Source organism: Phocoena sinus, chromosome 14 (genome assembly GCF_008692025.1).
Source record: "Phocoena sinus isolate mPhoSin1 chromosome 14, mPhoSin1.pri, whole genome shotgun sequence".
Taxonomy (NCBI): domain Eukaryota; kingdom Metazoa; phylum Chordata; class Mammalia; order Artiodactyla; family Phocoenidae; genus Phocoena; species Phocoena sinus.
In genome coordinates, this window is record NC_045776.1 from 8,255,285 (window position 1) to 8,278,312 (window position 23,028).

General features: G+C 36.7%; 1 protein-coding gene across 1 annotated transcript in view; it reads right to left on the bottom strand.

The window, feature by feature from the left end:
• CCDC102B (coiled-coil domain containing 102B) overlaps positions 1–23,028 on the bottom strand; it is a 184,066-nt gene that overhangs the window by 25,833 nt on the left and 135,205 nt on the right. Inside the window, exon 6 of the mRNA XM_032603340.1 lies at positions 523–693. Within this exon, the coding sequence (XP_032459231.1) occupies positions 523–693 (171 nt within the window). The remainder of the gene's footprint in view (positions 1–522; positions 694–23,028) is intronic.

Sequence of the window (23,028 nt, forward strand, 5' to 3'; positions counted from 1 at the left end):
TGTTGTTTGTTTTTTTTTTGTTTGTTGTTTTTTTTTTTTGAGGTATGCGGGCCTCTCACCGCTGTGGCCTCTCCCGTTGCGGAGCACAGGCTCCGGACGCGCAGGCTCAGCGGCCATGGCTCACGGGCCCAGCCGCTCCGCGGCATGTGGGATCTTCCCGGACCGGGCACGAATCCCTGTCCCCTGTACCGGCAGGCGGACTCTCAACCACTGTGCCACCAGGGAAGCCCAACACCAAGTTTTAATGATACCTATGGTACCATGCCTCCCCACACGACCAAGCTAAAACATACCTGAAGCGATAGGGCACACGTAAACAATGCACTACTAACACTACAAAAATGAGCATGTTGTTTACAATAATAGTTTCCTCTCCTTCCACTTACACTTTTTTGATTTTAATGTTTAAAAATGTGAAGTTTTTACCTCAAGCAATGCCATATGCTAATAAAGAAAGTGCTTTTTCTATGCTATGAAATGCAATTTTGAATCTATGTGACATATGTTCCACTTATAAGATACCTTATTTTCCTTTTGGTTGAGTCCCCATTTTAGTTCTTCTACTTGAAATCTCAGTTTCTTCACTTCGGCCTCATTTCGATCCATGAGGTTGCTGACGTGGGTCATTTCTGCCGTCTTTGCCTGGTGCTGCCTGCTTAGTTTATGGTAGGCATGTTGAAGGTCCAACAGTTCCTTTTAAAAGAAAACAGGGATTCCATTACTTATAGTTTACTCTGATACAGTCAGAAGAATGGCAACTTGTTTGGAAAAAATAGAAAAGCACTTTAGGAAGAATTCAGATCAGGTGTCTGGAGCTCTACATTTCTGCGATTACATATTATGATTCGCATATAACTATAGGTGGAAGGTGTATTTCTGTGTGGCTAAAATACGTGCAACTCTTTACGTGCTTGAGGGAATGACCCATTTTTCATGTTGTGCAAATTTAGTTTTTATGCTTTCCAAAAGAGGAATCTCATCTCCATAAATGAATAAAATATAATAAAAATAAGTACAAGAAGAACTGTTTTCATCTGCTAAATCAGCCTAAGTATTAAAAGTAAGCAGACTATCTGCTTTTAATTATTTTTCTTAAAAACAAAAAGGTTTTGTGCTGCTGTACTCATGCCGTGAATGGCACCCTCCTGAAACCACATGAATCTGGCTCAGAGACCTGAAGGGGCTGACCCTGGGGAAAATCCAGAGTGAATCCCATGAAGTGACTGGATCTCCAGTCAATCTTGTCATAATCAACATTCTACAGACATGAATTGACAGGTTACATTAATTCGCCTCAGATTTCTTACAGCTGCATATAAATCTACAATTATCCAAAATAAAAGTATAATGAAAAGAAACACATCAAGATGCTACTCCTCATGTCTTCAGACTGGCAAGATTATGTGTGATAAAATAATCTGTTGGTTAAAATGTGAAGAAACTGAGATTCATTCATGGAAAAATGTTGACAAAACTATTTAACATGAAAAATGCATTCAAACTCCAGCCCAGCCATTCTACTTCCAGGACTGTGTCCTACAGACACACACACAGTTGTGTGAAATGCTGTATGCATGTGGATGTGTAGCACAGCGTTATTTTTATGTTAATAGTGAATGACTGGAAATGAAGATCATCGTCATAATGTCATCATATGGAGCTGATTAAATAAAGCCATTAAGCTTTTTTTTTTTTTTTTTTTTTTTTTTTGCGGTACGTGGGCCTCTTGCTGCTGTGGCCTCTCCCGTTGCAGAGCACAGGCTCCGGACGCGCAGGCTCAGCGGCCATGGCTCACGGGCCCAGCCGCTCCGCGGCATGTGGGATCCTCCCGGACCGGGGCACGAACCCATGTCCCCTGCATCGGCAGGCGGACTCCCAACCACTGCGCCACCAGGGAAGCCCGCCATTAAGCTTTTTAATGCTTAAAATATAATATGGCAGCCTTTTGTATAATGCTATCTCTCAATATTCTATTAAGTAAAGCAAAATGCAAAACAGTGTGAAGCCAAAAAAAAAAAAGCTGAATTTTTTTTTTTTTAATAAATTTATTTATTTATTTATGACTGCGTTGGGTCTTTGTTGCTCTGCGCGGCTTCTCATTGCAGTGGCTTCTGTTGTTGCGGAGCACGGGCTCTAGGTGTGTGGGCTTCAGTAGCTGTGGCTCGAAGGCTCTAGGGCACAGGCTCAGTAGTTGTGGCGCACAGGATTAGTTGCTCCACGGCATGTGGGATCTTCCCGGACCGGGGATCGAACCCTTGTCTCCCGCATTGACAGGCGGATTCTTAACTACTGCGCCACCAGGGAAGCCCTAAAGTGAATTTTGATATGACACCATTGATTACTGATAGCCTCCTGGTCTATATGAAACACAGAACTCCAACCAAACAGGTAAATGTTCTGCAGATGTGAGAAGAGGGTGTGGACTAGAGCGCAGGACCTGGGAGAAATTGCTGACCACTCTCAGGAAGCCAGGAGGAGGAAAAGGCAGAGGAGGGCTCCCACGCCCGCCAACCACCCACCACGCCTCCATGGCAATCTATCAAATAACCGAGAGATTCCTGGAATCTTGCTGCTGTTCTGAAAACCCTGGCCCCTATAAGAGTCAGAATCACAACCATTGGTATTTAAACCTGAGCAGTGCCGAAGGGCAGCTGGGAACAGGCAAACTTGGACAGGCAGCTAGACCCCTGCTGATGGGACAGGCTCATGGTCCCTTCCCTTGCCTCACAGTAACAGTGCAGTTTATGGCTTCACGGCAGTGTTTTATCAAATTACGTCACAAACCACATTTAAAATGCAAACAGATTTCTCCTTTCTTCAGAGTACAATTTTCCAATGCCAAATTATATACCTTATGCTTTCACAGAAAGATATGCAGTAGGGAAACACAATTCTCTTATTTGGAATGACAATGGAGCATTTAATGAAAGAATTTCTTGATCTGGCAAACAAAGAATTTGCCACAAAAGTAATGCAGAGCTTAATGGAAGAGGAATAGCAAATCTGTAAAATGATGGCTTTTCCTCAGGAATTATGCAACTACCTAAAAGACCTTTGTGGGGCTTCCCTGGTGGCGCAGTGGTTGAGAGTCCGCCTGCTGATGCAGGGGACATGGGTTCGTGCCCTGGTCCGGGCAGATCCCACATGCCGCAGACCGGCTGGGCCCGTGAGCCATGGCCGCTGAGCCTGCGCGTCCGGAGCCTGTGCCCCGCAACGGGAGAGGCCACAACAGTGAGAGGCCCACATACCGCTAAAAAAAAAAAACCCTTTGTGATTTAGTAAAATTATTTCTCAGATAGTCAATGCTTTGACTTCAGGCTTGTACAATTCACTTAGATTTGTTTAAATGGAGCTAAGTAAACAAAAAGAACCTTTGAGATGTGCATATAGGAAGGGAGGGAGGGAGGGAGGAAAGAAGGGAGGGAGAGAAGGGAGGAGAGAAGGGAGGAGAGAAGGGAGGAGAGAAGGGAGGGAGGGAGGGAGGAGGGAAGGAAATTCATTGCTGTTTGTCAGTACCAATTCCACCCCAAGCATGTGTCATCCTTGTAGGCAGACCTCTAGCATTCATGCTCTACTGCATGGCCATTTGCTCAGGGAAGGCCACCTTATTCTCAGGCCCGGGAGGTGGATATATGTTAGCCAACGTCTGTTCTCTGTGAGTGGTCCCCAAGCCTGCAGCATCAGCATACCCTGAGAACTCCATCCAAGAACTACTGAATCAGAAGCTCAGGAGTTGAGGCCCTGCAACCTTGGGTTTAACAAGCCCTCCAGATGTTTATAATTCAACATAAAGTCTGAGGACCACTAGTATATGCCAACTGTAGTCAACTTTACTCTTGGCAGTAAATGTTTTAGGAAGGTAGATGGAACCTAACGGAGCAATAAAATATGAGACGTCTCCTTGGGTGGGAGGAGGTGATCTAGGATTTTTAAGGAAGATGTGTGCCTGGAGGTACTGACACAACAGTCTGGGCCAATAGGGGAATCATGCTTCCAACTGAGGTCCGCAGACCTGGCCTGGCCTCGGGCACATTTCGTTACGAGAAAATATATCAAACTGTATCTATAGCCACATGTATTTTAATTATGTTCATAGGATACCTTTTACTTTCTATTCTAAAAAGATGAAAACTAGATTTCAACATAGGAGAAAAAAAATTATTTCATTAGTAAGGATATTTTTTAAAAAATCAGTTTAGGGTGAAAGAGATTAGTATTAGCCAAGCACCTACTATCACTGAACTCTTCACATACCTTCTCTCTCTTGTCTTTTCTATTTTCCCCATTCAGTCTCTGAGAGGCTATACACATTGCTTATGTCCAAACAAGCTGTAAATTACTCCTCCTTTTTTCATTGTTTCAAAACAATATCCCGGCTGGCTTTAACTTTGTTAGCAGGCCTTATCTTCTAAGACTTCACAGGTTCTTTGACATTTTAATCCATTAGTTCATCAACACCCCAATTTTACTTTCAGGAGAGAGATGGATTTCTTCCTTAATTCTCAAAGCTATGACATTTGCTACTACAGGCTCATTTTTTCGGTTATTCTTGTGATGAGATTCCCCCCACCCCCAGTTCTTTCTTTGAATGCACGTTAGAGTAAAGGCACTTAGGATCACAAACCATAATCCCCTGTATATGTTTTGTTTGATGCTTTTATCTGAAATCTCAATTTCCCCTGTAGCTTACTTACAGACCTCCAGTTGGAAGGCATCCAAATAGATGTTCATTTAAAGAGTTAATAATTTGCATATAAAAAGAGAATAAGTCAATAATAAAGATCCATATGGATTTTTAGAGCGAGCTTATTCTAATATATTTTTAATGGTAGAAATGCATAAAACCATGATGTGATATATTTTATTTTGGCAGAGAAAAATCTGAATAGAAATTAAACATATAAAAATATACAGTACTAGAGAGTATTTGTCAGTATGTAATCCTCTATAAACCCAAAGCTATAAAACTGAACAGTAAATATAATTCACAATCCTTTTATAAGTTGATATGAATAATAATGTTGAATCGATATAGAAAATAAGCATATACAATGTGTTTGTATATGGATATTTCTGATAGAATAACATTAGTTCCTCAGATAGATTGACTCTGTTTCTAGTGATGTGAAGAATTTGATAGCAGGTTTTAAATTCTGTATATGGCTTATGAAATCATGCATTAGTTTATGCTCTTGTAAGTAAGAATATTGCTTTCTACCTAGAATTAATATTGTAGCCGATACACGATGCTTAACTGAAGCTTAACTGATTTTGATTGTGCCAAGCTGCCAGAACAAAAATACATTTTCTTATAATTTTAAATGACATAATGAAACGCTGGTTAAAAATGAATCAAATAAGTTTATATGCATCAATTTGAAGGAAAAACAAAATGACATACAGAAAATTTTAAAGTATTAAAGTTGTTATTATATACGTTATTTGTTCAATTTTTAAAAAAATCCATAGAAAATTAGAAATTTTGGCATCTGTAATTTCAAAAATGCATAACAATACTGTACTGTTATGTAGAGAACCTGAAATTCTCAGTATAATATGAGTCAACTATATTTAATAAAGAGAAACACATAAAATTGGAAATAACTAGCTCATGGTCTGTTGATAGCCTTGTTAGACTCCAGCTATGAGTAATAATGCTATCAACAAGGGCAGATTTTCTCTGCTCAAAAGTTGACTCAGGCACATTGGGTGGTTATTACAATCAAATCCATCTACTTGAATAAAGAATTCACAAGCTCATCCAAATTAAGTGCATTCGAAAAATATCTTGTACCACCTACTTATAAGGATAAATGTCAGTCTCTATATCTTCAATTCTGACCTCAAGAAATACAGAAATCAAAGGAACGTATATTTCTACAGAATTCAGTGTTATTCATAAACATTTATGATACTTGGTGTCAGATAATAGCTTTAAAATGAGAACATTTTTGTGGTCTTAAGTGGCAACTTCAGAGGGTTCATTTAATATCTTATATGTTAAGTATAGAGTGATTTTAGTGCTCGTTGTAGACTTGACACATTATCAGTGATTCAAGGAGCGTTTACTGAGTGTCTACCACGTGCCATGTAGACTGGCTTCTGCATTCTTTTTATAAAAGCAAACAAGGCAGACACAATTTTTAACCTCACAGACTTAAAACCTAGTAGAGGTAATAAAGACAATTAAACAAGAAAATTTTCCCACTGTGACAAATACTAAGAGATAAACCAATGAGCTAATAAGATAGGGAACTGTTTATGAAAGGTGGATGATAAGCAGGGAGGACATATTGTGAGGGGATGCTGTCCTGTGCCCTCCAGGTTCTCCTGCAGGATGAGAGGATGTATTTCACTGGTTGCTGGAAATGTCTGATCACAGCCATTTCCCCTTGGCTATAAGGAGCCTCCTTCCTGGGACTTCCCTGGTGGTGCAGTGGATAAGACTCCGCACTCCCAATGCAGAGGGCCCGGGTTTGATCCCTAGTCAGGGAACTAGATCCCACACGTATGCTGCAACTAAGAGTTCGCATGCCACAACTAAGGAGCCCACCTGCTGCAACTAAGACCCTGCATGACCAAATAAATATTTTAAAAAAACAAAAAACTCCACACCCCCTTCCTGGGACAGCCTGGTCATTTTAGAAGTATGAAGGAACTGCTCTTCTCACCTCAATTTGGGACAGCTGCAAAGATCTATGCCAGCCTCAGAGGTATCCAGAGGTATTACTATTATCACTTCTCCCCAGTCCTACTTCTCCCTCTGCCCTTTGCTCTCTGGCCTCTTTCCCCATGGGTGTTGTACTCCCTAATAAACTTCCTACATTTTGATATCTGTCTCAGAATATGCTACCCACGTAGCACAAACGCCAACATCATGTCCCATGGCTGTCACCTGGGGAGATCTATCCTATAGAATTAAATATCATAGTACAAACACCATGGATGGAAAATAGATGATGGAAACTTTACTAAGAAAGAAATGTGCAAAAAGGGTGCAAAGCCACAATACTGTGGCTACATTGTGGCACTTATATTGTGTGTGTGTGTGTATGTGTGTGTGAGGCCCATAGACTGAATATCACACATTGGAGTTCGTGTTTATTCAATGCCATCTGTGCTTATTCAGTACCATAGATACATAAGCAATTGACCAAAAAAAAAGTTTGTTGAGCATCTACTAATCTCTCATATAATCAGTTATGTCAATATTCCCAATAATATTCAAGTTTTTTAGAAAATATAAAAAAGCTTCATTAACTTTAAATTAAGTCCTACTTTCCTCATCTGTAAAATGCATACAATAGCAATTTCATAGAATTGTAACCTTCAAAAGACAAAATATGTGTAAGTCATTTGTGATACATTAATTAAACATAACAGAATAGGTAGAAAAACTGGCTAGGATAGTTTAGTTAGTTATCAAATGCAATAATAAGGTGAAGTGTCAGTAATCCAGAGTAGATAGAGCATCTCAGCAAATGCCACCACGGACTGGGTTCTTTTTATCTTTCTGCTTTGTCACCCTTAGCTCATACGTGGTCTTTGTCCTTAAGCTTGATGTATTATAATCCCCAAATATCTGCTGAATCTTGCTGGGAAGGAAGTAGGAAGGGAATGAGCAAGGATAAAAGTGGTTTTCTCCAAGTGAAACTTTGCCTTTGTGTTGATAAGGCAACCTCTCAATGTTATGTTTTCGGGAAAAAAAATGCAAAAAAATTGCACAAAATTTTGAGCAGAATAAAAATATATAGTAACAATCAGACATGTTATAAACAAACTGAGAAACAACAAAGGCCAAGGGATATTATTACAGCACAGACGGATTGTGGGAAATAAAAACGTATAAAGAGAGGAACTAATAGTAAACTCATAATCAGCAACAACAAGAAGCCTTATTAAATACAGTAATGTCTTCAGTTGCTGAGTAACCTAGAATTCTAAGCCCAGCTAAACTAATATGCGAGAGGCAGGGCAAAATCAATTTTTTTTTTTTTTCCGGTACGCGGGCCTCTCACTGTTATGGCCTCTCCCGTTGCAGAGCACAGGCTCCGGGAGTGCAGGCTCAGCGGCCATGGCTCACGGGCCCAGCCGCTCCGCGGCATGTGGGATCTTCCCGGACCGGGGCACGAACCTGTGTCCCCTGCATCGGCAGGCGGACTCTCAACCACTGCGCCACCAGGGAAGCCCCAAAAGCAATTTTAGTTTTAGGCAGAGGCAGGATTTTCCATCCACATATTCTTGATGAAAGAACTCAGGATGTTCTCTAGGAAGTTATCTTTCTACAGTTCTTTGAATTCATCAAATCCTTTCCTGTCTCAAAGTATTCGGACATGCTTTTCCTTTCGCCTGCAAAGAGCTTTTGCAACTCTACACTCATGTGGCTCCTAATTTACATTCAGGTCCCAGTTTAAATAGGATTTCCTGTGAGATGCTTTCTTGATTACTCAAATGTGAATAATGATTCACAGTATTATTTTTAATCATTCAGATACCTGTTCATTTCCTTTATAGTCTTTATTGCATGTTGAAATTTATACCTCTTTGTGCGTTTACTTAAGATTGCTTTATCCTACTAGTCAATATATATTGAATGCACCTATATCTGTAGAGTAGAAACAATTAAGAGTTATGTGGAAATGTGAAAATTAATTAGTTGTCAGGTCCATAGAAAACTGGAGCTCTAATTGTAAAATTTTGGAAATAATGAATATACAATGCAAACTTTAGAGAGATAAAGCTGTTGCTAGCAGAAAAGATACGATCTCAATTTAACTACAAAAAGATATATATAAAGATATATATATCTTGGTGTATGGCAAGCAATCAATTCAAACTGTTGGATAAAGCATACCAATATTATCTGAGGAAAATTGAAGGAATGAATTATTAAGGATAAAAATAATCTATCAAGTACAAAAAGATGAATTGATGAAGAATTGGTCTATTGGTAAACAAGCAGAATAGTATAGAAAAACTGAGCCAGCCTAAAGAAAATTTATAAAGAACACCTTGAAAATATACAAAATTGGAAATGAATTGGTATTTATATCAGATTAATAAAATAGGAGTAGTTTTGTTAAGCTTGCCTTTCAATGGGACACTGAGACTAAAGTCTGCCTGATGGAATGTGGAAGGAACTGGTTTATAGCTCTTCTAGCTCTAGCAAGGAGATATCCCATGGGAACTTCCATGATGTCCCACTTCCTTACCTAAGTACCTAGAACTGAAGGGCTACAAGATGATGAAGCTAAAAGCTGACAGTTACAGATCCCTGAGTCACCACATGGAGAAGAAACACCAAGGAGAGCCTCCTGGCTTCACTGGATTAAGAAATGAGCAAAAAATAAACTTGTATCAGCTGCAGAGATCCGGAGTTTGTTGTAGCGCTTTATCCTTACTAATAGTCTAGCACAATAATATTAGGTTACACCAATTGACATGCTTAAAAACATTTTGATTGACTAATTCACTGGCAGTTTCAGTGCATAACAAAGGTTACTAGGCTCTTAGTCATTTTTAAACTGACTCATTTTACAAAAAGATGTCTGTCTCTCAGATACACCACCAGGGTCACAGGGACAGAGCTTTTTTGGGTCTTTTTCTTTTAACTGTATAGTTCATCAATTATCTGTAGTGTGTTAAATAGTGCCTGGACACTGAAGGTGCTCAACAAATGATAGATGAATGTATGAATAAATGAATATACTTACAATATGTCTTACTGATTGGTGAAGCAAACAACAAAATGTGTTTATGATTCTAGATTGTATGCAGGCTGGATTGTACTGTGCACAGGAAAAGGAAGAGTCTCTTTACACTCATTTCCCTTTAACAGCAAGCATTCATCACCAATTCAATCTACACATAATAAAGTTTTGTAATAGTTGGCAATACATTCAAACAGTTTTTATAATACATATCCTGACTCTGTGTGATATTTAAAGATTTCTAAAGAATTGCAAATACGGCTATTAACCCTACGGCTAAACCATAAGTTGCAAGTACAATTTAGTACTCATACAGCATCCTTTGTCTCCAGAGAACATACAAATCTTAAGTTAAACCCTGAATTGTTAGTCACCAAAATTGTAGATGGAATCAGAAGTTCTTTTTCTATTTTCCAGGCTCCCATGGGGGGAACAGAGAGAGAGAGAGCACTGACTCACACTCAGTGGGGAATGCATCACTCCCACACAATTTTTTCTTAAAGCCATGCACACTTAGTTAAGTAATGCTTTATAACCAAACTTTCCAACCTTCTCTCTACCCACACTGAGAAGAGCCCTGTAATTGTACAAAGCTACAAATGTTCAGAGAAAATACTTTTCTGTGGAAAATATTTCATCTCATTTGATAAATCAGGGTTTCTCCAGGTCCTCCGTGCAGCCCTTTTACGTGAAAGTGGCTCTGTATACAGCAAACTCTCCTGACAGATAAGGGTATTGCCTTTGCTCATAATTCTAGGGAAAATTTAAATAATATACATAGACTTGTGTGTTGAGTTTGACAGACCCAATAGCCAAACAATTCCTACTTCCATTCGTGGAAAAGAAAGAGCAGAAGGGTCAATAAAGGCGAGAAAAAGGAAGTGATCAGAAAGGCCAGTAGAAATAAAACCACAGTGAGTGTTCATAAAAATTAATAGGAAATAATCCAGAGATTAAGATAAAGATAGAAAAAATTCTAAGAGGAAATACAATAATCCAAGAAATGAAAAAAATATTAATAAGGATATCTATATAGAAATGGTAAGAAATACACTCTCATATGCTGCTGAAGGAAAATGTAAATTTTCATGACATTAAGATAATTTATGAAAATACATCATCAGTTCTTAACTCTGTCCTAGAGTTTATAACAAGAAAATTATTCTAGGAAAATACTATATATATGTATACATATATGTGTATATATATATATGAATATACATATGAATGAAAGTTTTATGTTCTAAAATAGTCACTCTGCATTATATCTAACAATATGTTAAAAAGTAACCTATATGATCGGTCCCTTACTGAATACATTATAATTAATCCTTATACGGTAATATTATAAGCCCTTAAATTATGTGCGAAGAATTTTGATGATGCAACAATACTGAGGCTATATAATGTGGAATAACAAAGCACAGGCACAATTTTATGTACATGACTCCAATTATGTATGCACGTATGTATGCACCACACAAACACACAGTAACAAGACATACATGAAATAGGGTTTTTACTTTTGTCCAGTTTTACGTAAGGCCTCAACACTGAGCTCCTCTCCTTCTAAAACAAATGACAAGAAAAATAAAAGTGTGGTAGAAACCTGGTCCTGTACCTACTAGGCCCTGCCCACCTGGAGGGTGTGTAATGGGCGGATCATAGGTGGACAGGGAGACCCTGGGAAGGCCTGTTACCTGAGCCCGGGGGCAGTTTCTCTCCTCTGTCCTGGGAACTGGAATGGAGTTACCTGCCCCACATGAAGACACATCAATTTTTCCAGAGAAAAATCTTAAAAGTGTCCCCTGGTGTTTGGGGGACAGACTGATTCCTCATTCATACTAGAAAAAGTATAAGCAGCCTGTTGCTATAGAGCAGGGAGGTGGTGCTTCCCTCGCAATTGCCTGCACTTTCAGAATTTCTTGGAACAGGAAGGCATAAATGTTTGGGGGTGAGTCTGAGTGGCCCCTGCAGAGAGGAGCTGGATTTGCATCATTTAAAAAAAAGTCCCCCACTTTAAAGGACCAGTCGGGTGGGCAAGATGACACCAACAGAAGAATCCCGCATGGAGTGGACTGTGGGAGAGCTCAGGGTGATGGTAGGTCAGGGGCTGACTGAAGAGGCACTGCGGCAGAAGGGGCTGGCCTGGAGCACCGTGCCTGAAACCACTCCAGTTCATAGGACTGCTCCCTCCTCTGTCCTCTCTTCCAGCCCTGAGAAGTAGAAGGAAGCCTATCTAGTCGGGGCGGGGGTGGTGGTGGGGAAAGCAACGTAGGGAGGAGGGAGCAGAAGATCCCATCCTCACTGCCCGCCGCCTGGCCTGATGCCAAACTGCGGAAACGCAGAAGCTTCGACCCTGAGGTCTACAAACGGAGGGGATTTAACAGAGCGTTTTCCATCTACTGGACACGCCCTCAGAGATACAAAGTGCATGTTGTAAGAAGGAAGTGGTTTCCTCTTAACTCATTTCTGTATCTTTTTCAGCGCCTGCAATGTATAATATTACATGTGGATGATGTTTCAAAAGGAGTATATCAAGTTGAAAGACGAACTGTTGATGTAGAAAAGATTAAAAAGGGTTTTTTTGCTATTGCATTCCTAAAAATATTGTATAACTTGTTATTAAATGAATATTAACCTCTAAAATGTTACTCTTTCCTGGAATACAAGTGGACCATGATTTTTGACAGAGTATTTGCTTTGGGAACAAGATGAGAGATCACAGGTGTACAGATTGAGTGTGCCTTTTACTTTCTGTTGAAATAACCAAACTTAGATCTAGAACCCCAAAGCTAACTCAGTTTTCCAATTTGATCTGAGAAAGATCGAGCATATTTTATTCACAACCTCAGATTGTCTCAGAACTCAGGAATTAAACACCTATTCATAGCATTTATTAACATTTAATCCTCCAGATCGCCTCTATATCCAGAAATCATTATCTGTTACCTATATGAAATTATCAAAACTACCCTATAGGTTAACGTTAATTGGCACATTAAGGTGAACTCATAGGGAGTCTGGAAATATAAACCAGTTTAATGAGTGATAAGTTAAGGCACACAAATGAATCCTTCAGTGTGGAATAACTGAATTGCTTCTCTCCTCTCATTGTGTTGGTGTTTACAAAAGAGAAGCATTAGAAGCCAAAGTTAGGTAAAACAATAAAATCAAATTAGGAAAACAAATAAGTTAGTTCATCTAAAACTAAAAGTAAGTATCCCCATACCTAATTTCCATGGGTTGCCTCTTGTACAAAGTGGGTCCCCTTTGTGGTTGCCGTCATGAATCATGAATTCAACAATGTGGTATTGCGTGGGTTAAGGAATGGAGTTTCTCGGGGAAACAGCGAGTTGGAAAGGTTGGATTCACAACAGAAAAAAAGGCATGGGTCCCACACGTCAAGGAAAACATCCAGAGCTAGAAACACTGTTTGGATGTGTCCTCCAGTCAAGGGACAGCCCTTCCTCCTGCTCTACTTAGCGGTGTCTGCAATTGGAACCTGGATGCTGCCTGTCGACACAAATAGTAAGTGCCAGTTGCCCAGAACCTGGAACGTTTGGGTGGCTCACAGAGAGCCAGTTGATAACTTTTGAAAATGTAGTGAGCCCTATGTTACATGTGTAACACATTCCTGGCCAAGGGAGCTCACGTTCTACTGGAAAAATGAGATGAGTTAAAATACATGAAAATAGAATACGGTGAGTGCTGTGTCGCGGCTGGGAATAGTTGCTATAAACACAGTTGGAGAAAATCCGAGTGACTTTCCTACACGGAGAACTTATTCTAACTCCTGTTATTCATGTTAAATTTACTTGTGTCACTGGTAGTTGCTATCATCTCATTTGCTCTTTTAAAATTTTGATGCTAAAAACAGGAATTCAAGAGACTTTAACATCTGCCATCCCTACCTGATAAATGTCCTTTATTTGTACATGTTCTTTTCATCTTATGAACAGGCCTAAGTCTCAGGAGGGAAAAAGTGATTCTACAAATATTTTTTTGATTCTTTTTTTTGCAACTTTAAGTATCCTCCCAAGTTCATAATTGAAAATTAGGCCACAGACATTGTTTGTATACTCTTTTTTTATATTTTCATGCTATAGCTATTCAATAAAAATCACTCATGCAAAGCTTCTGTAACAAATTTAAATATAACCCTTTACATACAAAATTGAACAGGGTTAAAAGGTCCTATACTAAACATTATACAAAGCATTCTGGGCTCTAGATACTGCTTCATCTGCTTTGTTTATATGGCATATCTTAAATATACATGCTCTGAAAATACTTTGTCAACTACCTATATTGTCAATAGACTCAATATTTATAATTTCAATGGAATTCTGTTCATAATTTTTAAATAAGTGAAATATATTAGTGGTTATTTCAGTCTGTATGAGCCCAAGTGTTACACAGATACTAACACGGTCTAACACAATTGCAAGAAAGAGTTTCTTCCACCATGAAAATGGTATATTTCTTCCAAAGGCACAAATGCACTTACAGATGCAAAAGTAAGGCAATGAAAAATGCAATTCTGTTATACAAGAAGGCAATTTTCTTCTAAATTCCTTTATGTGGAAAATTTTCTTGAAATGCTATAAAATCAATATAATTGGAATTCATTTTGATTTGATTATGACTTTGTTATTATTCAGAATAATTTTCCCTCCTTCAAAAATACAGCTGTAATTATTCCCCAGTTAATAATTGTACAAGATCAGTTTCGTATCATCCAAAAATCAGACGACTAATTATCTAGCATTTTGTTAAATTAACTTCAACTTGTAAATATGAAATCATGCTTATTTTAAGCCTAAAAAAACCAGTGAACAAGTTTCCTCTTATCAATAATAAATGTTAGCTTCTAGTAAACATCTGGTAATTGAGTATGTAAGGTGATACATCATAATAAAAATTTTTTTTCAGACTTTTCACTTCAAATCATGAAAGAAGAGGACCTGGTTATTATACGTTTCATGCATAGTTGAGAAAAATATGCATATTGTTGCATATGTAGTTGAGATGGATCCAGTCCATCTGGTCACAGGCTTGTAAAATAAGAAAAGTTGAAAACGCTTGTGTTCAAATGTCCAGCTACCCCCATTTTCTGTGAATTTTATAGGGTCAGTTCATCTAAGGTTAGGGATAAACTATCCCTGCAGTTGCATCAAACCATTTGGTCCATTAAGACTTGACTTTAGCTGCCAAATGACATTTTCCCCTGCATAATACTGTTTGGCATCTGCATTGATCAAATTAACTGGTCACTTGCCAAATGCCCACTTCACTTTGGCACATAGATAAAGACTATGGGAGTGACAGAATGATTTACTAAGTGTCTGAAAGAATTTATATATTCACCCTAATTAAATTATACTCAAAAATAACAATCACCCTTTAGAGTTCCTCTCAAATTAATGAATACTTCCAATTATAAGGAAAAAATACTAAAAATGGAAATTGAATAATCTAGACACAAACAGATGATAAAAGCACTTATTTTAAAAACTATATTTTATTTATGGTACAAATCTTTGTGGTTTGTGATGCTAACTAGAAAAGACATGAATACATTCTAAACTTTCTATAGAATAGTTATGTACAATTTTGAAAGAAAATAGACATATATAAGATACATTACTGTGATTTTTCACTAGGTTCTTAGTCATTTAAAAAATGTTATTCATTGGTACTATTCTCAAGACACTGTCTATTTCTTACGGAAAGAAATTGTAATCTAGAAGGAAAGATAACATATTCTAATGACTAAAATACAAGGAAAGCAAATTGGCCCTGTAACCAAAAAAAAGGGAACCTATTTGCCAGTCCTATCCATATAAAATTAAAATATAACTACCTAGCTTTTACTAAAAGTAAAAATGTTTAAGTGTACTAGAAAATAAAAATTTCATTGAGATGCAGATGGAGAAGAGACTTAGATACATTTGTTGTCTTTTAAGAGGAATACACAGTCCAAGGGAATGTGTCTGGTTATAGTAGAAAGAAGAAAACATCACGACTAATGCGTTTAGATACATACACGTGTATTATGTGTGTAATTCTTCAAGTTACCATATACATACACACACACACACGTACTAATTCTGATACATCATAAATTAAATTACCCATATACTGGACTTAATGTTTTCTTACACTGTTGGCGATGAACGAGGACTACATTTTTGAGATATTGGACTATAGCAATTAAGCATCATATGTTTCAACCAGAGAAAATTTTGCAAGAAGTTTTCTCTAGAATAGGTTATAATCTTACCAACAGATAATGGTGATATCTCACACCACATTACCTCTAGCTCACTGACTTTGTTTTTCGTCCTCAAAGGAATCTCCTTTCTGTTTGAAAAGTTCTGATATCCCCACTAATTTTTCTAAATGATTCTAGATCCTACTTCTTCTAGAGCTCCAGCTTAAATGTCACTTTCTCATCTCCTGGTCAGGAGGAATAGGTTATGATATAATCTCAGAAGTCTTTGTATTGGTTTCTTAATACACTAATGAAACAACAAGTTTCATGAGGCCAAGGTTCTCATGTGTTCTTTCACTGTCTAGTTCTTTTGTTGCAAAGTTCTTTCACATAACACAGAAATAGTTATTATAGGCACTAAAAGATGCTTGTTTTCTTAATGAGTTAATGGCTTAGTCATAATAAATCTTGATTTCAAATCTCTCTGGTCAACAGGTCCTAACTGTTGAGTTCAACTATTCCAGTATTTCTGTGTCAGCAGCTCTCTGGCTGTATCAAGACCTCCAAACCATTTGTCAATAATCTATACGTTTTTCTTTACTTCCCTGCTGCCTTCATATCAATTCTTAACCAGCAAAAGTGCAAATCAGTTCAATAAAACTTCTCCCTTGTAAACAAGATTCTTTTCCTGAGTCTTTCTCACCATTTGTTGGGCCAAATGTCAAATCAACCGTAATGAACGCTGCACATTACTGGTAAATTCACTTCCCCAATTTCTAAGACATTTTCTCGTGAAATCTCCACTTTCCTTCAGCCTCAATCTCACTAATCACCTTACTGGAAACATCACAGAAGAACAGAAACAGACAAGAAGTATCTCATCTTTCTGCATCCAAATCCAACCTCTACCTACATCTTCACCTTCTGTCTTCTCTCCTGTGACAAAGGAAGAAACATGTACTTTGCTATTTAAGACCAACCTCTCCACCTACTCCTTAGGGTCTTTCCAAGGACTTCATTTCTCACCACAACCCTCTTCTCACCTGCAACATCATTTTTTTCATATCTCAGTAGATGAATCCCCTTGACATATATAATATCTTTAACATCTTTAAATATTCAAGGATACATAAATATATTTGATACATTTAATTATACTAAGATCTTTATATCATTAAATATGTTAAAGTATCAAAATGCCCTTCCAAGCATCATCCTGGTTTTCCCATCCATATTACAACAAAACTCCTAGAAAATATATATTCACTGCTACCATTGTCTTACCTCTATTTCTATTATCAATCAACATTAATCAGGGTTTACTGTCTCCATCAAAACAAGTCTCATTCAGATCACTAAAATGTTACAGATAGCCAAGACCCTGGGTAGTTATCTATCCGTGTTCTAACCCATGTAGCAGAACTTGATGATGGCCTTGGTCCTTCTTAAAGGGTCTCTTCCCTTTGACTTCTGGGGCAGCCTTGTTTTCCTCTGTTCTCCATGTCTCTTCCTTATTTTCTCTTTATTCTTTCTCTACCTAAGATAAAAGTTGCAATGCTCACTAAATTTCCCACCGTGCCTTGCAGTTAGTCTGGGCACCTGACTGTCCTGGTCTAATGCTCTGTCAGCATGGTTCAGGGGCAGGTGTCTGCTGCAGGGAGCGCTGAAGAATATATTGAGATGGCTCCTTCTCAGAGGGTCCCTCAGTGAATATGGGAAAAAGACTTGACCTCCACACTGAGCGTGGAGTGAACAAGAAATAATCTTTTGTTTTGGTTACTCTCTGAGATTCTAAGTTGGTTGTGGTTATTATTATTATTTACCAGCACAGAGTTTAGCATTACCATATAAATGGATAAGTTTTGTGGTAATTGCACTTTACTGTTATTATAAACTTCGTTCATTCCTTTCATCTCTTCCTTTCCCCTCCCTCCCTCAATGTCCATGTTGAATTTTACATTATTTTAAAGACTTTAACTGTACCTGTATTTCCATCCAAAGCAATTATAAGCTCCAAAGGCCGAAAAAAAGTTCCAAGAGCTAATTATAAGAGCCTAAAGAAAATCATGTCACATTAATTTGTTAATTTATATAAAATCAAATCATAACTCTCCTTCTCAAAGAGTAATCAAGGGGGCTTCCCTGGTGGCAGAGTGGTTCAGAATCCACCTGCCAATGCAGGGAACATGGGTTCGAGCCCTGGTCCGGGAAGATCCCTCATGCCGCGGAGCAACCAAGCCCGTGTGCCACGACTACTGAGCCTGCGCTCTAGAGCCCACGAGCCACAACTACTGAGCCCGTGTTCTACAACTACTGAAGCCTGTGCACCTAGAGCCCGTGCTCCGCAACAAGGGAAGCCACAACAATGAGAAGCCCGCGCACCGCAACGAAGAGTAGCCCCCACTCGCGGCAACCAGAGAAAGTCCTTGCGCAGCAACAAAGACCCAAAGCAGCCAAAAATAAATAAATTAATTAATTAAAACAAAAGTCATCAAGTACATTAAAGGGTTGCTATAAATAGCATCTTATGTACTGTCACATTGTGTGTAAATCTGACTGTTAACGTGATGATAAAGTACATTTTCTAAGCTATTCAACAAATCTTCAAATAAAAATGAGCTTTTTCAACTGTATATGGAAGCAAACAAAGTATAAATTGATAAATCCAAACTAAAATAGTAGCGAATTGAATTCATTGGTAAATTAAAATGAATAATAAAACATGACAAAGAATTGCTTACTCTAGAATGGCAGAAATGTTATTACTATAAGGTTATTTATCTAATTTATTCTGCCAAATATAAAATGTGAGGAAAAAATCCTAAACTGTATTAATATAAACCCAACAACATTTGATTAAATGTTTTAAATGTATTCCAAAAAATAAAAATTCAGTAAATTAGAAAGAGCAGGATATTCAGACTCAAAGTCTCCATAATCAATCATCATATCACCATCATCATCATTATCATGTTTGTTAAAACATTACACTTTGCCTATAAGATCAGGGGAAAACCTAGGATGCCCATTTTCAACCCTAGTTTTTAGTCAAGCCGTTTAAAATTTGGCCAAGTAAATATTTTAACATACTTAAAAGTTATAAATATTAAAAATATGGGGACAAAAATCACTATTCTTTGCATAAGATTATAAACAAGTGAACCACAAGATTATAAACTGAATAACATGAAAACATATTAGGACCAATCTGATTATATGTTAGAAAATAAATATCTACAAACCATAGCATCTCTTATAGTCCAGAATTGACCTGAGAGGAACTATAATTTCCAAAATATAGCCCAAAAAGATATAAAATATCTAAGAACAGACTGAATAGGAAATTCATAGGAAGTTTATGAAGAAAATAAAGAAACTTCTTTAAAGGAGAAAAAAGACCTGAATAGTGTGAACAGTTATCAATGATGTATACGGCCAATCTCTAAATTAATTCACAAATTTAATGTCACCCACATCAAGGGGATCATAATGGGATTTTCTTTAGAAACACAGAACAATAATATGAAAAGTTAGCTGCCAATATGAGTGTGATAAAAGAACCAAGAAGACCTGGAAAAGAAATACTCTGCAATCCTCTATGAGTTAAAATACAGTAAAGGCACAATATTAAAACCAGGTGGTATTATGACACAAATAGACAAACAGATGAGTTTAAAGGGAGAAACCCAGAATTATGTCTAGATAGTCAGGATTTATGTGAGTTGTCCATTGCTAATGAAAGTAAATTGATAATACTTTTTTAGAGACAACTTGGCAATGCTAATAATGAAAATGGGCCCAACTTTTGACTCAGTGATTGCAAAAGTAATAATCAGGTATGTGCTAAAGATAACCTAAATATCACTTATTGGGCTTCAGTTAAATGCATTACTCTTGATGCATTATAATGCATCCATTAAAATCATTTTCAGAAGAAAATGTAATGATTTTATAAAACATTCCTTTTAACGTTTGTGATATTTTCTGTATTTTCCAAAATTTCTACATGAATTCACATTATTTTTGTTACCAAAATAAGACAATTTAAGAGTTGTTTTAAAATAATTACTGCTCTAAGCATAATTAGCTAATTTTTTTTAACATTGACACTTAAGATTTGTGAAAATGTGTTAGATTTTTAGTGCAACTTTGAGTTTCATTAATCAAATAGTTGGCTATTTTTGTATGGATTATGTACAAATAAATAGGAATCTAAGTATCAATTACTTGAAACCTAAACCAAACCTAAGAGAAAATATTTTATACTTTATAAAATTTGGTATAATTTTAGCAATAAAGAGGAAATGTCATTTAACTGAGAATAGGGAATTTTCTGTGGGCAGTTTCTTCTCGGAGCAAACTTCTCTGAAAGGTATGTGGATTTCTATTGAATCCTATGGGCATAAAACTACAATTATTGTTAAATATCCCAGGGAAGAAAAGCAAAAATTATTGATTATGAGAAAGTCTGAAGAACTGAGGTCCCATTGGGTTGGTCTACACAGATTCATGGAGGGAAATTTTTTTTTTAATGAGCCACTGTAGGAGATGGGATGTGCTTTTCCTCTGCACACAACAGGGACGGGGGTTGTGAATCACTGAATGAAAGAAATCACTTGTAGAATGGCCCAAAAGAGTGCAAAATTTCTAGGCAATTGCTTACGATATCATATTATTAGGTAACAATGATAGTACACAGAAAGCCTGTCAACCTCAGAAAAATTCTCAAACCACATATATCAACTTGGAAACAGACCTGGAGTTCATAGCCTTAATTTATCATGTTAGTATCCTCTCAATGAGACAAAAATATCCAAAATATTCAAATGATACACTTCAAAAGACTCAGAATCAGTTTGACAATATCTATAACAACTGTTAGAGGTTAAATTAGAAAAATAAATTCACAGAGAATTCTCAAACATTATCGTAGACTGCACAGTAGGTATCAGCTTCCCTACTCCAGTATTTGGTGAGAGTCCCGCTATATAATGAATTGCTCTATAATCTCCTTACTGTTTCCTTAAGACAAAAATAATAAGTGAAATATTTAATAAGCAAACTTCTGCTTTCCCTTAACCTATGGGATGCTCATGAGAAAACAGTGATTAGAAATTTTAGCCATAAGAAGACAGGGGCAGGCAAAATTCCCAGAATAATTAATCATGAAAAATTAATCTCACAGTATAAAAGTATAGATAGAGTTGGCATTGGTGCCTTGGGTAGATGCCTATTTGACTTTGGGCATTGCTTCTTGTAATCTTTCCATGTGACATGTTTTAAATTCTCAACTACTTTGTATGCCCCTTGAGGGATTGCGATGTCTTAGGAATCTTTAAATTTCTCACAGCTTTTAACAGTGTTTTTCAACATAGTGTGAGGCTGAAGGAGATCATTTTGACAGATTATATTTTTGCCTATTAAAAAAACATATCTAAATGTTTTAAATTATTTCTGGTAAATTTTACTTTTAATAATGATCTCTGGAAAAATATCTGACAGTCTGTTTATTTCAGGTCAACAACTGCAATATTTTTCTTAAATAAAAAAGAGGTATTTAGTAGTTTAATTTTATTCTAAATTATATTAATAAAATGGTTAAATATAAATCAAATTGCCAATAAAATGCTGATAAAATTTGTAAAATCAGCAATGACTCATAGTTAATTCCTTTTTATCAGCCTATTTTTTATATAATTTATATAGAGTGGCTCAGGCCTTGCAAAGATTGGTGCTGCAGAACTTAAAGATGCAATGAATTCAATGTTTGTGGAATTTGCAAAACAAAGCAAATCTATGACTATTTTGTGTTAGAAAAAAAATTAGTCAGCACTTAAAAACCTAGTTCCTAAACAATAAGCATATCTGCCATGATTTTGAAGGTTGCTTTTTCTGAAAAAAAAAATGTTCTTTGTGAAAAAATACCCTACTTATGCAAAAATAAAAGGAAAATATACACAAATATACATTTGCTGAGGGTCAGGGAGACAAATGGATGAATATGTGAAAGAGAAACTGTAAGGAAGTAAGACGGAATGTAAACCTGAGAAGCAACAATAAGTGATAACCAGTTAGCTAAAGCAATGGTCAGATGAAGAAGTGATTCTAATTACATACAATTTGAAAATACTTTTGCAAGCACACATTAAGGTCCACATACCAGTAACAAAAAGAAGTATGGAAAAATTGGAGCTAATCAAAATGAATTTGATTAAAAGCTCACTGAGAAAAATTTGATAAAAAATATTTTATAATGATTAATTACTAAAACTACAGACAGTGTTCTCTCAGAAAGTAATGTTTTTATATCCCATATACTTATTTCACATTGTTTTTCTTGAATACTGCTACCTTGACTGTAACGAAATATTTGTCTTCAGACTTATATACATACTTTACTGCACACTAAAATCACATTTAGTTTATTTACCCCTTGAGTCAAATTATGAAACACATGTACATAACAAAACATTCTTCATATTGCACCTTTAATCTAGGATGCAAGGATTACCCTAGGTACCTACTACAGAAATTATTACAAATTCCACACATGTTGTATGTAACTAATTGAAGTGTTTCATGTTAGGCAATTTTATTTTAAAAATACGGTATATTGCATTCAGAAAATACTAACATCAATATATTATTAATTACTATGTGCTAGGGACTATTCTATGCTAATTACAAATGTGAAATAATCTAATTCTCAAAAAAACTCATGGCACTATTATATCAAAATTTTACAGATGAAGAAACTGAAATAACATAGATGAATACAGATGCAAAAATCCTCAACAAAATACTAGCAAACAGAATCCAACAACAAATTAAAAGGATCATACACCATGATCAAGTGGGATTTATCCCAGGGATGCAAGGATTCTTCAATATACACAAATCAATCAATGTGATACACCATATTAACAAATTGAAGGAGAAAAACCATATGATCATCTCAATAGATGCAAAAAAAGCTTTTGAAAAAATTCAACACCAATTTATGATAAAAACTCTCAAGAAAGTGGGCATAGAGGGAACCTACTTCAACATAATAAAGGTCATATATGACAAACCCACAACAAACATCATTCTCAATGAGGA